At 46.7% G+C, this 15749-nt stretch overlaps 2 protein-coding genes across 5 annotated transcripts in view; both read left to right on the top strand.

Annotated features, from left to right (window-relative positions):
* KPNA7 (karyopherin subunit alpha 7) overlaps positions 1 to 9417 on the top strand; it is an 86132-nt gene extending 76715 nt beyond the window's left edge. The window contains exons 10-13 of the mRNA XM_064294822.1: positions 7256 to 7419; positions 8549 to 8694; positions 8755 to 9239; positions 9286 to 9417. Coding sequence (XP_064150892.1) covers positions 7256 to 7419; positions 8549 to 8694; positions 8755 to 9239; positions 9286 to 9417 — 927 coding nt within the window. The remainder of the gene's footprint in view (positions 1 to 7255; positions 7420 to 8548; positions 8695 to 8754; positions 9240 to 9285) is intronic.
* SMURF1 (SMAD specific E3 ubiquitin protein ligase 1) overlaps positions 9217 to 15749 on the top strand; it is a 133975-nt gene continuing 127442 nt past the window's right edge. For all 4 annotated transcript variants that reach the window (XM_064296040.1, XM_064296039.1, XM_064296038.1 and 1 more), the window contains exon 1: positions 9217 to 9558. In XM_064296040.1, the coding sequence (XP_064152110.1) occupies positions 9504 to 9558 (55 nt within the window). In that variant the 5' untranslated portion in view covers positions 9217 to 9503. The remainder of the gene's footprint in view (positions 9559 to 15749) is intronic.

Below are 15749 nucleotides of genomic sequence, written 5' to 3'. Positions count from 1 at the left end.
TATAGGAATTACTCTGCAAAGAATTCAGGGAGTGGAAACTACTTCAGGGGAAGGATGCATTAGCCTGAGCAGTTCCATGAAGCATCCCTAGTTTCTTTACCCATGACCCCTCTGTCAGCTTATCATACTGTGGTAGCTTGGTGGTGGCTTTCATGGGGCTATGATTCTGGAAGCGATGTCACCAATCTTTCAAATATCAGCAGGATCACCCATGGTGGACAGGTTTCAGTGGAGCTTTCAGACCAAGATATACTAGGAAAATGCTCTACTTCTGAAAACCAGCCAGTGAAAACCCTATGGATCACGACAGAATATTGCCCCATATAGTGCTTGAAGATAATACCCCTGGATTGGAAGGCACTACATAGTGGCCACAACAATGGCCTCAAACATGCCAATGATCATGAAGATGGTGTAGGACTGGGTAACATTTCATTTTTTTGTATGTAAGGTTGCCATGAATTGGAGCTAACTCCACAGCAAATAAAAACAACAGCAACAACCCTCTTTACAAAGTAAGCATTATCCTAAAACCAACCCATTCTGACCCAAATGTTTCATTTGGATATATATTAGTTTTTTTTGTTGTTTTGTTTTATTTAGGAAAACAACATTCAAATCTTATCTTTAGTCCAATGAGTTGAGAATCCAACCATAATCCATAAATTCAGAGTGACGTAGCTGCTTTTCCAGCAGTGATGACCTCCTCACGTGAGCACGCCTCCCGCGAAGGATCTCCTTCATTCCTCTTCAGAGGGGGAGACGGAGAAACACAAGAAGAAGCACCTGGCGCGGAGCCCTAATGTCTACTGCAGAGACATGAAATGCCCAGGATGCTGTAACGTCACCACAGGCTTTAGCCACGCAGAAACCACAGTTTTGTGTGTTGGCTGCTCCCCTATCCTCTGCCAGTGTACAAGAGGAGAAGTAGGCTTACGCAAGGATGCCCTTCATATGGAATGTGGTATTTGGGTGGCACTAGGTTCTTTTGACAAAGAGCTGTTTCTCTTCTTATTGGGAAGAATTGGCCTGGAAGTTCGAAAGACATAGTTACTGCCTTGTCCTTCAGTTGCTCAGCTTGAAAGAGTCCTGGGTTTTTGCTAGTAAAAGAGCGCCTGGAGTTACACAGACAGATTGATGGCTATTGGCAAAGACAAAGCTTCTGTCTACAGTATATGTGGTTATTGGAGTGGGTATAATCCTTGGTGGACTAATAAATACCATCATGATAAACGGAGAAAAAATGGAAGTATTAACGGCACCCTGAATCAAGATGAGTGGGAAAACATCCCAATAAACACATTTTGGATACCCCCCCAAAAAGTGATATAGCTTTGAATTGTAGTAAGTACAGTCTTTCTTTCCTCTTGGTAGCAAGTATATTCTTCAGTGAAAATAAAACTTTTGCCATTTGAAAACTCTCACTTAATAAAGACAGGTTTTGCACCCTGGTCCTCTGCTCAGTTTAGACATCACAGACCTTGCTCTTGGAGCAGAGTGCAATGTTTAAAATGATTGTTACCTCTATGTGACCACCTAAGATGAAAACGCACAGTGGAAAAAGATGCAGCTTGCAGAGAAGAAGCTGCTCAAGCCTTTTAAAAAGCAAAGGTCACGGGCTGCCATAGGAGAAATAAAATTACAAAGCAATTTGTCCCAAGTATATTTGAATTGGTGATGTCATTCCTGAATTAATCGCTGCTGGTTAAAATTTTTTTCTATTGTAGTAAAAAATGTATATCATAAAATTTGCCATTTTAACAATTTTTAAGTGTACAGTCAGTGGCATTACATACATTCACAGTGTTGTGCAACCATCACTGCTATTTCTAAGACTTTTTCGTCACCCCAAACAGAAACTCTACAATCATAAAATTCACTGCTAATTTTTGAATGACTTCAGAAACCTGTTGTTGTTTGGTGCCATTAAGTCGATTTTGACTCACGGTGACCCCGTGTGTTACAGAGTAGAACTGGCCTACAGAGTTTTCTAGGCTGTAATCTTTATGGAAAGGAGCCTTGGTGGTGCAGTGGTTAAGCACTCAGCTGCTAACCAAAAAGTTAGCAGTTCAAACCCACCAGCGCCTCCTTGGAAAACGTGTGGGGCAGTTCGACACTGTCCTATAGGTCACTGTGAGTTGGAATCAGCTCAGTGGCAATGGGTTTGGTTTGGTGGTTTTAATCTTTACAGGAGCCGATAGCCAGGCTTTTCTCCCGCAGTGCTTTTGAGTGGGTTCAAATGGTCAACCTTTCAGTTAGCGGCCAAACGCCTTTAGAAACTTGCTGCCTAAGATATATGGCAAAAAGGCCACCTTCCTCATGCATCCTGGTGAAGCTGGTGACTCCTTCCCTTTCTCTCTTCATACCTATGTCATGTTGGTGTCCATGGAGAAGGGGAAAGCTTCAGCCGGGCTCTTCTGTCTGATTTATACATTTTGTTTTAATGATTTGTTTCTGTCTACTAACGTGGACACGTCAGGGATGATACCTCACTGACCTTTTTTAACTCCTTGCCTACTGGCACATTGCCTGGCACACAGAAGATTCCTGAGAAATGTTTGCTTAATATTGTACAGTACAACAAATGGGCTGATTTAGATGCAGCTGACTGGGAACCTTTCATGGGATTTACAGTCTTGAGTGACCCCGAGATGAAGGGGCAGATGGCATTAATTCCTAGGAGAGTAGAAGTGGCAACCTGGCCATATTCCTTCTGCTGAAAGAATTTGCTCCTTGGCTGTTGAGGTGTATTGATTGACTACTGGTCGTTTTCTAGCTTGGACAAACAATGGTTGTTACTTGCCATCGAATCAGCCCTCAACTGGTGGCAACCTCCCAACACACAACTAAACAAAATTGTGGTCCTGTACCATCCCCACGATCAGTTACGGATCAGACCCTTGTGATCCACAGAGTTTTCGCTGGCTGATTTCCGGAAGTAGATCACAAGCTTTTCTTCCTAGTCTGTCTTAGTCTGGAAGCTCCACTGAAACCTGTTCGGCATCATAGCAACATGCAAGGCTGAGACGGGGTGGGAAGGTTGGGGGTAGCTATGAATTGGGGGCCTTGGCCAGGAATCCAACACAGGTCTCCGGTGGAAGGCAATAATTCTACCACCGCACCACCACTCCCTTGGACCAACAATACAACTTTTCTAACACTGGAAAAGAGGACTACTATTCCAAATAAAAAACCTGTTGCCGTCGAGTTGATTCTGACTTGTAATGACCCTGTAGGACAGAGTAGAACTGCTCCACAGAGTTTCCAAGGAGTGCCTGGAGGATTCGAACTGCCAACCTTTTGATTAGCAGCCATAGCACTTAACCAATATGCCACCAGGGTTTCCACTATTACAAATATGTGCATATAAACGACAAAATTGTGCTTTCTAAAATATGGTTCCTGGGAAAAGTCTCAAAGTCTTAAAACGATTCCTTGGTCTAAGTCCCGTTCATTCAGAGAGGCCTGGACGCGCAGAGGGTTGATGCAGACTGGGGAGACGGACAGATGGACCGAAGTGTCTGCTTTAAGCACAATGCATGCTATGATACATGCCTAGAAAGGGGGGATGAACCTGGATTTGAAATATTTATCCTTAAAAACCTCTCACACTCACTAAGCAGGAATAAAAAAAAAAAACTAGTGATTAGGTCTCATCCCTCCCTACACATACCAGATGCGACTAAACCCCAAATTAACTTAATTTGTTTATACTAGTGCCTTTAAATAATGAGGAGGTACAGCTCCCAGCCTTCTCCTGGTACTAGGGAAATCTTTGTCACATTTATCTGTGTGGGTTTCTATTTCTGCACCATCAGGGTAAGATGAAGGCTCCCCGAGTTAAACCGTGTGTAGAGTGTGCCCAGAGCTGCCTCAGTGACTGGTTCTGCACATCTGCACGACTGGGGAGTCAGGTCACCTCCTTGCCAACAGAAACTGTGGTTAATATTTGCCCCACATGGTGTTTGCCACACATGGGCACTTACAACAGCACTTTTTTGATAAGGAGAGCAAGAGCATCTAATTTATGAGTTTTCCAGTTGGTTTTAAATCATAGACCTACTTTAGCGTCTCCTCCTGACAGGCTGCTTCCATGTTGACAGTAGAGTCAGTAAGTACTTGGGGAATCAAACACCAACTCGAATTTAAATACCGGTATCTGTTTAATCAAACTATAAAATACCCATTGTCATCGAGTTGATTCCGACTCATAGTGACTCTATAGGATAGAGTAGAACTGCCCCCTAGGGTTTCCTAGGCTGCATCTTTACAGAAGCAGACTGCCACATCTTTCTCCTGCAGGGCAGCTGATAGGGTCCAACCGCCCACCTTTTGGTTAGCAGCTGAGCGCTTAGCCACTGCACTACCAGGGCTCCTTAAGCTACAGGCAACGTGTATCTGCTGCTGTCCTTCCCTGTCACATTCCTGAGACAGCCATTGGCCATCTGGGCCTATTCAGTATCCAGTCCTCTTCCTATTTAGGAGAAAGCCCCGTTGTGTGCAATTTTGGCAGGAGACAGCGTCCCATTTCCCACTACAAAGGTGAACCGGCCCTCGTCTTTCCTTCTTGCTGTCTGCAGGCAGCCAGGGCATGGGGCCTTATCTCTGCTCAGACTGGCAACTCCTTCCAGGGCTTACAATCTTGAGTGACCCCAAGATGTGGGTACTGAAAAAACCAAACCAAACCTGCTGCCATTGAGTCGATTTCGACTGATGGTGACCCCACGTGTATACTGAGTAGAACTGCCCCATAGGGTATTTTTAGCTGTGATCTTTATGGAAGCAGACCACAAGGCCTTTCTTCTGTAGCATCACTAGGTGGGTTTGAACCGCCAACCTGTAGGTTAGCGGTGGAGCGCAAACCATTTGCACCACGCAGATGGCATTAATTCCTAGGAGAGCAGGCCGTACTCCTGCTGAAAGAATCTGCTCCTTGGCTGCTGAGATGTGTTTTCTAGCTTGGACTTAGAGTCGTCGAAGGATTCAATGATCCTCTGAAATTCTTCTAATGTGTTGCATTTTTGCTTAAGTTAGCGAGAGTTGTTTAACAGTCTAACGAAAACACCCTTTGTTTTGGATTTTGTACAACCCTGCTCTCTCGCATTAGTTAGGAGTTAACTGTCTACCTGGCTCTCAGATGCAAGCCGGAGTCAGAATCACCTGGAGGACCTGTTAACACACAGGTTGCTGGGCCCTGGGTTTCGATGCGTTAAGGCTATCTAGGACGGGACCTGATAGTTTTCATTTCTAACCGTTCCCAGGTGCTGCTGCTGCTCTGGCGACCCCACTTTTGAAAACCATTGGTCTAGAATAGACTCGATCTCCGTCCAACCCTGTCCAAAGACTAGTACGATATTTAGCCAATAAACAATGATTCGGGGTCTTACGTGGGACTTCCTCTGGGTTGATTTCCCTGGTTACTGTTGCTTACATGTTATAGGTGAGTTACGACGAATTTGGAGAATTTTTATTTGTCTTATTTTCCCAAACAGATTTCTCCAAGGTAGTAGTAGCACTAATAGGTTTTGGAGTGAAGATGAGCCTGCACATTTTACTCATAAGAACTGCTGTTTATTGAGTCCCTCCTATATTAACTGCTACTTCTACATCCATGATTTAATTTAAACCCCACAATAACTTTGCGTGAGAGGCATTAGCCCCATTTTGGAGATAAGCAAAATAAGGTTTGGAGAATTTAATTACCTTCCTCTATCACCAGCTGGGGAAACCCTGGTGGTGTAGTAGTTAAGAGCTATGGCTGCTAACCAAAAGGTTGGCAGTTCGAATCCACCAGGTTGCTCCTTGGAAACCCTTTGGGCAGTTCTACCCTGTCCCATAGGGTCGCTATGAGTCGGAACCGACTCCATGGCACTGGGTGTGGTTTTGGTTTGGTTATCACCAGCTGGTAATGTGGTGGAGACAGGGTAGAGTGTGGGGCTGTGTGAGTCCACAGCTACTCTCTTTTTAGCACAAATTACGGCCTTCAAAAGGAGCAGTGACCGCACATGAGGTGCGCTGGCGGGGGATCTAACCTGGGTCTCCGTCAGGGAAGGTGAAACTCTACCACTGAACTACCACACCACCTCCCCCCAACACACACAGAAGGATATCCCCAAAGTTAACTGCTTGATCACTTTCTTTGGAATAGGGGTTCTTAATCTAGGGAGTATGGGCCATTATAGGATCCACGAATAGGTTTTTGGGGATAATGAACCCACTGAAGTTGGCAAAATTTGGTGTGTATGTGCACATATGGATTTTTCTGGGGAAAGGGTCCAGAGTTTCCATTAGATTCTCAAAGAGGTTTGGGACTCCAAAACAGGTTAGAACTACTCAGTCAGAACAAAGAGAGATGCCCAATAACAGTGACACAAGGAAGTGGTACATACGGTGGAAATAGAATCAGCTGGCAAGCCTCCATAGAAGGCAGGGGCAAAACTGCTCTTTGTAAAGCCATTGCAAAGAGGACATTTGGAGGGACTCATTGAGTTTTTTTCAGCAGAACTGCTTGACATTTCATATCTATCTGGCCCAGAGATCTCTGGAAGGTAGTACTTCTGATGAAGGTTGATACATGGTGGAAGGACATCCAGGTAGTTCAATATGAGGGCTGGCCCAGCCGCAGAACGAAACAGCAGCTGATGATTTTTAAGTGGGCAAATAGCTTTTATCATTTTTATCTACTTTCAGTGGAGTAAGGTACGTGGGGAGAAGATATGGCAGCTATGCGGTCACACTGGCCTGGAAACACACTGGAAAATGCATTCACGGACACACCTCTGCACAAGTTGTTCAATCTGTCTGCATTTCCCTTCCTGCCTCTTTGCCCAGCAAACCTGAACCCTGCATTTAAGCTCCAGATCAAGGCCTGCTGTGACTCTTCTGAGACCTCCCCAGCCCTCTCCTCCTAGGCAGAATTGTCCTGCAACCCCTGGTCTAGCCCTCTGTACCCATCTCTGTCCCTCTACCATTGTTTCCCTGTCAACTGAGGCTCTGAAAAGCTAAAGTAGTAACCAGTGCTAGTTGCCGTCAAGTCGATTTTGACTCATGGTGACCCCATGTGTGTCAGAGTAGAACTGTGCGTCACAGGGATTTATTTTTTTGGAAGTAGATTGCCGAGACTTTCTTTCAAGGTACCTCTGGGTGGACTCAAACCAGCAGCCTTTCAGTTAAGCAGCCAAACACTTAATGTTTGCACCATCCAGGGACTCCAAAATGCTAAAGCCATGACTTATTTTGTGTCCCTTGTCCCTAGCCACGTAGTAGGTGGCCGATGTTGGCTGAGCAAACGCTAAATGTAGAAAGCATTAGCTACCATTCAGGTCCCCTCTGTACAGGCTGTGGTGAGATGACTATTTCGTGCATCTACTTAGATGACAACAGCAATTACGTGTTAATGAGTAAACAAGATGCCTCTTGGTAATCTCCAAAAGCAACCTCTTGACTCAAGGGTTGAAGAAATAAGCAAGGGAAGGCCCAGGCATCAAGGCAGGTGAGAACACAACGAGGTTAAGAAATGCCAGGTTTCTAGGGTGGAACAGTTGAGGCTTGGGACAGGGGCCAGTGCTCAGGTAAGCAGAGAGAGATGTTTGGTTTGGTTTGGGGAGAAGAGACTTCTTGAATTTGGGAATAAAGAGGAGAGAAGGGGGAATACTGACTGGACTGAAAGAAGAATGGCCATCACTTGGGGTGTCAGACAACACACTGAATGGATTTATTCAGACCAAGGGACTCTCAGTGACAATTGCATAAAAAGAGAAACAGCTGGGTTCTGGGTCTACTCCTCTGTTGGTTAAACATAGCTTGTATTCTTGGATATTACACTAGAATCATTGCAAGTCTGAGCTGCAAGGGACCACAGAAATGATCTGAGCCCATCCTTTCATTTGATGCTTGAAGAAACTGAGGCCCCAAGAGGCAAAGCCTTGGGTCCAGCCTATGACAGACTGCTTTCGCTGGGCTCAGCCAGAGGCAGGACGGCAGGGAACGTCCAGAGACTCTAGGCAGAGGGCTTTGTTCTGAAGACTGTGAGCTCAGGAAAGGCCCAAGGCCACAGGGAATGTGAGCAGTTGCCCAGATCCTGTCTGGCTTTTTAGAACGAGTTGCCACTGAATGATTCATTGTGACCTCATATATGTCAAAGTAGAACTATGCTCCATAGGGTTTTCAATGGCTAATTTTTCTGACATTGATTGCCAGGCCTTTCTTCCAAGGTGCCCGGTGGTCTGGAACCTTCATACGTTAGCAGCTGAGCCCATCACCCAGAGACACCATTTTTAGGACACAAACCAAATAAAGGCATTTAAAAGAATGAGGTATTTGGTCAATAACAAGTTTGATAAACCCAGCTTTTCCTCTCGATTAACACGTTATTTCCTCTCCATATCGTATTAACAATAAGAGCCATTTGTTTGCTGGGAACGTCTAATGAGCCTTTAGCGAGCAGAAGGCGGGAAAACACGGCAGTAACTGCTAAACTGTATGCAGATTAGATATTAACCTCTTAACTTTATCCCTCTCTCAACTGTTGTTTACTTTGCCCACACAGGGCACTTCCTGCCATTCTGGCAACTTCCATACGGGGAAATCAGAGCGCAGGAGTTGCGGAGAACACACACCTAACGGACTTTGTCTCTGACAAGTCCCTCCCGTATCTAAACACAAAATACGCTACTGAATGTCTGCTGGTGCAAGGTACTTAGTCTAGGAACAGGGCACCGACACAAAGGTTTCGTGTCGCCCGTCCTTCAACAGCTTGTGAGGAGTCCCGGGCCTGGAGTCAGAGACCTGGGAAATCGGTTCCTTTCTCGGAACCTCACGTCCGCATTTGCACGTCGGCTCCCTGGGAACCGTCGCGGACACTGGAGGCGCCGGGGCGCGGGCAGCGCCGTCACCCGCCTGTGGCGGACGCCGCGCGGTCCCCTCGCAGCCTCGCCGCCGAGGAAGGGGCGCGCCGGGCGCACTCCACGCCCAGCGCCGCTTCCCCTCCTGCAGGGCGCGGGCGAAGCCCCCAGGCCGGGCGCCCAGGAGGCCGAGCTGCTGACGTAGGCGCGCGCCCCGCCCCGCCCCGGCGTGCCCCGCCCCGGCGTGCCCCGCGGGCGCGCGCACGCAAACGGGCGCGGGGGCGCACGGCCCGGGCGCGCGCAGGGCCGGGCCGGCACAGCGGCGAGAGCGCGCGCGGCTCCGGGAGGCGGTGGCGGCGGCGGAAGCGGCGAGGGCGGCGGGCGTCCGGCTCTGAGGTGGTGGCGGCAGTGGCGGCGGCGGCTCTGGACTGGGCTCGGCTAGGTGCGAGCGAGGGCCGGGGGGCGCTGGGGCGAGTGCCGATCCCCCGGCTCGACCATCCGCCTGCCGCCCGGACGCCTGGGCCGCGGAGTTTGTGTGCCGGCTCGGACCCCGGCGCCCAGCCCGGAGCCGTAACCTTGAGGCGGCGGCGGCGGGGCCGGACCGGTCCGGGCCGGGGGGCGGCGGCGCTGGATCCGCGGCCACCCGATCGCTGGCGGGAGATGTCGAATCCCGGGACGCGCAGGAATGGCTCCAGCATCAAGATCCGTCTGACAGGTACGGCCGGCGGGGGGCCCCCGCCGCCCCCAGCTCCCACTCAGACCCCGCGCCGCCCCTCACCAGCCCCGGCATTTCCCCCGTATCGCCCTTGGGATGTGTCCCTCCCCCAACCGGCCGTTGTCCCAGGACCTCCTCACCCCCCTCGGTGTGTGCCCCTTGTTGCTCCCGGCCCCGCCCCCTCGCTTCTGCCCAGGCCCCGCCCCCTCGCTTCTCTCCAGGCCCCGCCCCCTTGCCTTTCGCCCCCATCTTCCTACTTTCTTCCCTCCTCCCTCACACCTGCCTTCTTCCTTCTCCCTCCTGGCCCCACCCCCACGCTTCTCACCCCCACCTTCCAACTCTCTTCTCCCTCACACCTGCCTCCTTCCTTCTTCCTGGCCCCGCCCCTCGCCACCCTAACCCCGCCCCCTTACTTCCTTGCCTCTTAGCTCTCCCACTAAGGTCCCCTCACTTCCATCCTGGCCCCGCCCCTGCCTCTCCCTAACCACGCCCCCTTCTTTGCCTCCTAGCTCTTCTCCCACTATCGTCCCCTCACTTCCATCCTGGCCCCGCCCTCGCCTCCCTAGCCCCGCCCCTGGCCTCTCCTTAACCCCGCCCCTTCCTTGCCTCCTAGCTCCTCTCCCACTGTCCTCCCCTCACTTCCATCCTGGCCACGCCCCCTCGCTTCTCTCCTCTTGGCCCCGACCCCAGGCATCTCACCATTTCCCCCCAACTTTCCCCTCCTCTCCCCCCACCTGCCTCCTCTCATCTTTCTTCCTCACCCTCCTCACCCTCCCCTGGTTGCCCTCCCTCTTCCCCCACCTGTGCCTTCGCCTCTCCCCTACTGGCCCCGCCCCTTTTCTTGGCTTCGCCCCTCGTTTTTCTCTAGCTCCTTCCTGGCTTATCTCCCATTCCTGCCCCCTTGCTGCTTTCTCCGGGGCCCCAACCCTTTCCTTGAGCTCGAGCTCCTGTTCTCCCGTCTAGCTTCTCCCAGTCCTCTTGCCTCACTTCTCCTTTGGTCCAGACCCCTTCAGTCTAGCCCACTTCCTTTTCCTCTCAGGCCAGACCACTCTCTGCCCTTGACGCTGCTGTTGCAGTTCGCGGCGTCTCTGTATTGCACTTGACCATCATCCTGCCACTCAACACTCTTGAGCCCCTCTTAGACACCCCCACCCCCGCACTGGAGGCTTTGGCAGCTGCAGAAACCAGGCTTCTTGATTCACTCTCAGTCTTCAGTGAAGAGTCCCTGTTTCCTTGGTGGCTCAGTGGTGCCACTTCAGGGGGGAGCGTGCCGCTCTGCTGTAGTTGGGATGTGTGCGAATGTGAACCTCCCTAGTGCGCTCCAGGGGTTCTGGACCAGTCTGCATCCTCGCCTGCCCTTTCTCCCTCCTCTTAGCTTGTTCCGGGTTCACCCTCTGCCCTTCCAGCTTAAATTCACGCCTAAGGCAGTTTCCTCCTGTTGCAAATACGGTGTTGCTGGGGGACTTTCCAAACTCGAATATTTCCAGCTCTGGAAAGGAAAGAAAAAGTTTCATCTAATCCCTGTTAGGGATTTTCCTCTCGATTTTTCCTTGTGCAGTTTCTGGCCTAGTGCGGATTCCGAAGCCAGTGTCTGCTCAGTTCCTTTCAAAGCAGAGAATGAGCGTTTTGAACACTTTATGGCAGAAACAGGAGCCCTGGTGGCACGGTGGTTAAGGGCTTGGCTGCTAATGGAAAGGTTGGGGGTTCCAAACCACTAGCTGCTCTACTTTATAAAAATGTGGCAGTCTGCTTCTCTAAAGATTGCAGCCTTGGAAACCCTATGGGGCAGTTCTGCTCTGGCCTGTAGGGTCACTATGAGTCGGAATCCACTGGACAGCAATGGGTTTTTGTTTTTTTTTTTAGTTGCTCTGTGAGTGCCTTAACCAAAAAATAAAAATAAAAACACCAAAACCCACTGTAGTCAATTCGATTCTGACTCAACAGTTGGTGATTTTTTTTTTAAAACTAAAGATTCCCTCGAAACCCCATAGTTGTTGCATGATCCATTTTTTTGTGTCAAGGAAAGGGTTGTAATTATTTGTCCTTTTACAAGGATGTCAGATCAGGAATGACTTGGGCCCAAACCCAGACAGACCATGGTTTTGTAAGGTCACAGGTATATCCCATGGGTCTTTGCTTCTGGAGAGACATTATCCTTTATACCAGGGCCCGGATATGAAAGACTTCTATGTGCATATATACATTAAACTATTTTTATGGCTACATAAAAGCCATGTTTTTGACATTGTAATACTTGTAAAACTTTAATTATTGACTGCTTTAATTTGGTTTGAATTTACAATATAATCTGTAATTGATATTAGATCATTTTCTGTTTTCTTGCTAAAAGAGAAGTAACTGATTTTGTGAGTTTTGTAGAAATGCAACTCACGTTTTAGAAGGAATAAGGTTTTAGTTACAAATGTATGTGTTAGATTCTAGGATATATATATCCTGGTTGGCAGGTCTGGGCCTAGTCCTTTTCCTTGTGAAAGAGAGGAAGATTGTTTTTGGATTCAGCAATCGAGATATCATAGATACAGAAACGTTTCTGAGTTTTTGGATGACGTTGGATATTAAGGGGTCAGGGATGATGAGTATTCTTTCTAAAGGACCTTTTCCCTTCCCCCCGTCGTTAACTGCTGTGGAGTTGGCCCCCGACTCATGGCTACCCCGTGCACAACAGAATGGAATGAAACACTGCCCTGTCCTGCTCCAGCCACGTGATTGGTCGCAGATTGAACTGTTGTGATCCATAGGGTTTTCATTGGCTGATTTCGGAAGTAAACTGCCAGGCCCTTATTCCTAGTCCGTCTTAGTCTGGAAGCTCTGCTGAAACCTGTTCAGCATCACAGCAACACTCACACCTCTGCTAACAGATGGGTGGTGGCTATGCACGAGGTGCCTTGGCCAGAAACCGAACCTGGAAAACAAAGCTGGGTGTTGTGAGAAGTCTACCACGGAGCCACACTGCCCCTTTCCCGCTAGTAAATACTAGGAATGGATCTGAGAGGATGTGTGAGTGTGAGTGTCCCCGATACAGGATTGGCAGCTTAGTGATGATTGCAGAACACACATGTTGGCAGTTGTCTGTTGAATATTAATTTATGTGGAAACGCTGGAACGAACTGTTTTATTTGAAGATAGGCTTTGGCCTAATTTTTTAAGGTTGCTATGGGAAGTTTGAAATTTTTTCACTTTTGGCATATTGTGTAGCTATCTTTCAAAAGTAGACTACTTTTGTTACAGATTTCACAGGTTTTTTTCCGTGTGTGGTTTTTGAAAATATGGCTTTAAAGCGAGGGACATTCTAGCCAGTAAACGAATACCACACAGAGCATAATTAAAGGCAAAATATAAAGACCTTGGAATTATAAAAAAGCATTTAAAACTTTTGAATACATGATTGTATTTGGTTGTGGGTTGTTGTTTTGCGCCCTCAAGTCGATTCGGTCTAGACAGAGTGGAGCTGTAATCTTTACATGAGCAGATGGCCAGGTTTTATCTCCCAAGGAGCAACTGGTGAGTTCAAACCATCCACCTTTCAGGTAGCAGCCAAGTGCTTCATCATTGTGCCACCGGGATACCTTCGGCTGTAGGTAGAGCATTAGATTTAGAGTTAGGAGACCTGGATTCCGGTCATATCTACCATTAGCTGCGTAATATGGAACATATTATTTAACCTTCTGGGCCTCAGTTTCCTCATATATAAAATGAGATTTCAGTCTTCATTGTACCATTCTTTGATTCTACTTTTCTCTCACAGGCTGTATGGGTTCGTATACCTGTGTACCCACATCACTGTGGGGCACTTACGCTTTCTGTTGTTAAGACTCAGTCCTGATATTCAGAAATTTGTGTCAAAGCACAGCACTTGGGTTTGACTTACGCCAAGCACTGATTTTGTGTATTGAGTACATTTATGACTTTTTTTTAAACCTGTTTTGTTCCTGAAAATCACTGGGTAATATGATGTTGAATTGCTTTATAAACGTGTTTTTAAGTAGTAGAAGAATGTTTGATTCTTTATATTTAAAAGGATATAACTTTAATGGATGTCTTTGTAGTATTTTAGCAGGAAAATAATTTTTAAAGAATTTCAGTAGGTTTTTTTGTTATATGCAAAATCAAGGGGTCTTTGCTAAAGAGCATTATCTTGGAGACATTTCAGAAGTCATGGGCAAAACACTTTGGGAACATTTTGATTTTAAATTCAAGCAGGATTTGCAAAATCTTTGTTCTTATGTGGTACACAAATGAGTCCCAGATACATTATTTTGGCCACTTTGGGTTAAAGAATGGAATTTTGCACCTGAAGGATTCCACAGTGCTGTTTGAGAAAATTAAATTTTACCCAAATGTTAATCAGTTGAAATACCAAATACCTAAACTTTCTTATGCTTTTGTGGCTTGAAATATTGTCAGACTTCCTTGTGCTTTTATATCTCTTGGAGCGTGACCGTGTATGTGAAGAGAGAAAAATTCTGATTGCAAGTGAAGAGGGGGAAGTCGACTTTCCTTGATAGCATGTGGAAATGAGAAGGATATTTTTAAAGCTGCAGCATATGGGATGAAAGGCCGACTTGGGTTTCAGCATCCAGATGGTGCACTTGGGGAAAAATAGTCGTAGCAATAACTGTTAATAACTTTAATTGATCGATAACAGGTGGCCTAATTGATTGGAAATAGTTAGGTTTCTTTTAAGAAAGATTTGATAGCTCTTAAGAGTGTTGACTTTGTCAGTTTGTACCAGCTGAGGACCTCACTTATGTAAGGCAGGCTCTTCGCGAGTGGAACACAGTTGCTGCACTATGAAGGAATAAGTGATCGGTCTTTAGTGCCGCCTGACATCTAAGTGCATAACATTTTCCTTAGAGTCTGCCTCCAGTTTAAGAAGGTGTAGTCAAGGCACTTCTTTGAGCTTTATTATCAAGGTGTGTCAGATGGATTAGCTCAAATAGTGTTGTAAAACTTATTACATAAAAACGAAAATCACAATCTGCCCAGTACAGGTTCTATTACTGATTTTATTTGTGATTTGATCACATTTGTGTTGTCTTTAAAAAAAAAAAAAAGTTTTTTTTCCTCCCAAATTTGTGTTTTTTTCTTTGCGTCTTATTGATCCATTTTAACTAACTTTACAAATGAAATATTGCATATACTTTTATGAGTTGGAATCTACTCAAGGGCAACTAGTTTATTTATATCTTCAGTTTTACAATAGTTGTGATTTATCAAACATTTTTGGCAAACGTGAAAGTCATTTCTGACGCTTGGCTTTTTCCTCTCTTCCACCAGTTTCTATTTATTCTGTTCGGTCACATTGTCATGTTGTAGTGTGGGCCATTGGGTAGAAGAAGGGGGGCGGGGTCTGAGGCCTGAGTCACTTGTATTTCCTCATGAATTAAAAAAAAAAAAATACTGACCCATAATATTTCCACATCAGCTCAGTGGTCCGGTTAACTAGACTGGCTGTTTTGTAACACATTTGTGGGCTCTGGTCAAAAGTTAAAATAGCTGAATTGTGCATTTTACTGAGTGGTGAGAGAAAAAGGGAAGTTCAAAAAACCTTCTCAATCAGACAAAAGAATTTGACATCTTTGCAGTACTCTGAGTTTTTCTGATTGGGAAAGCCTAACTTTTAGCAGTCTTATTTGGATGAAATTTTTGTAATCTCAGAACCGTTTTAGAGATTAATTATCTTTAAGTGAATTAAAAAACCAAATCCGTTGTCATCGAGCCGATTCCCACTCATAGCAACCTTATAGAACAGAGTAGAACTGCCCCATAGAGTTTCCAAGTAGCGCCTGGTGGATTCGAACTGCCGACCTTTTGGTTAGCAGCCGTAGCATTTAACCACTACGGCACCAGGGTTTCCTTTAAATGAAAACGGAGTAAAAAAGAAAAAAAATTTTTTTCCCCTCACCAAACAACATAAATCGGTGGTTTGCTTGTTTTGTTAAGTGAATTTTATGAAGAGAAAGCACCCAGCGTACACTGGCTTGTCCTTACTCACCCTAGCCAGCTAAAACCCCTCAGCTGTTCTAGTCAGAGACGAGCTGTAGAGCTGGGTTTAAAAAACACAAGCACGTAGCCATGTGGATGGACATGTCTCCTTTCTAAAATGTTAGACTTATGTACTGTGGTGTCTACAGATGCAATTTAATCCATTTATATATTTAAACTAAGTG

This window comes from Loxodonta africana, chromosome 12, assembly GCF_030014295.1.
Source record: "Loxodonta africana isolate mLoxAfr1 chromosome 12, mLoxAfr1.hap2, whole genome shotgun sequence".
In the NCBI taxonomy this organism is placed as follows: Eukaryota; Metazoa; Chordata; class Mammalia; order Proboscidea; family Elephantidae; genus Loxodonta; species Loxodonta africana.
The sequence above is the reverse complement of the archived record's forward strand: the minus strand, read 5'-3'. Positions and strand labels throughout refer to the sequence as shown.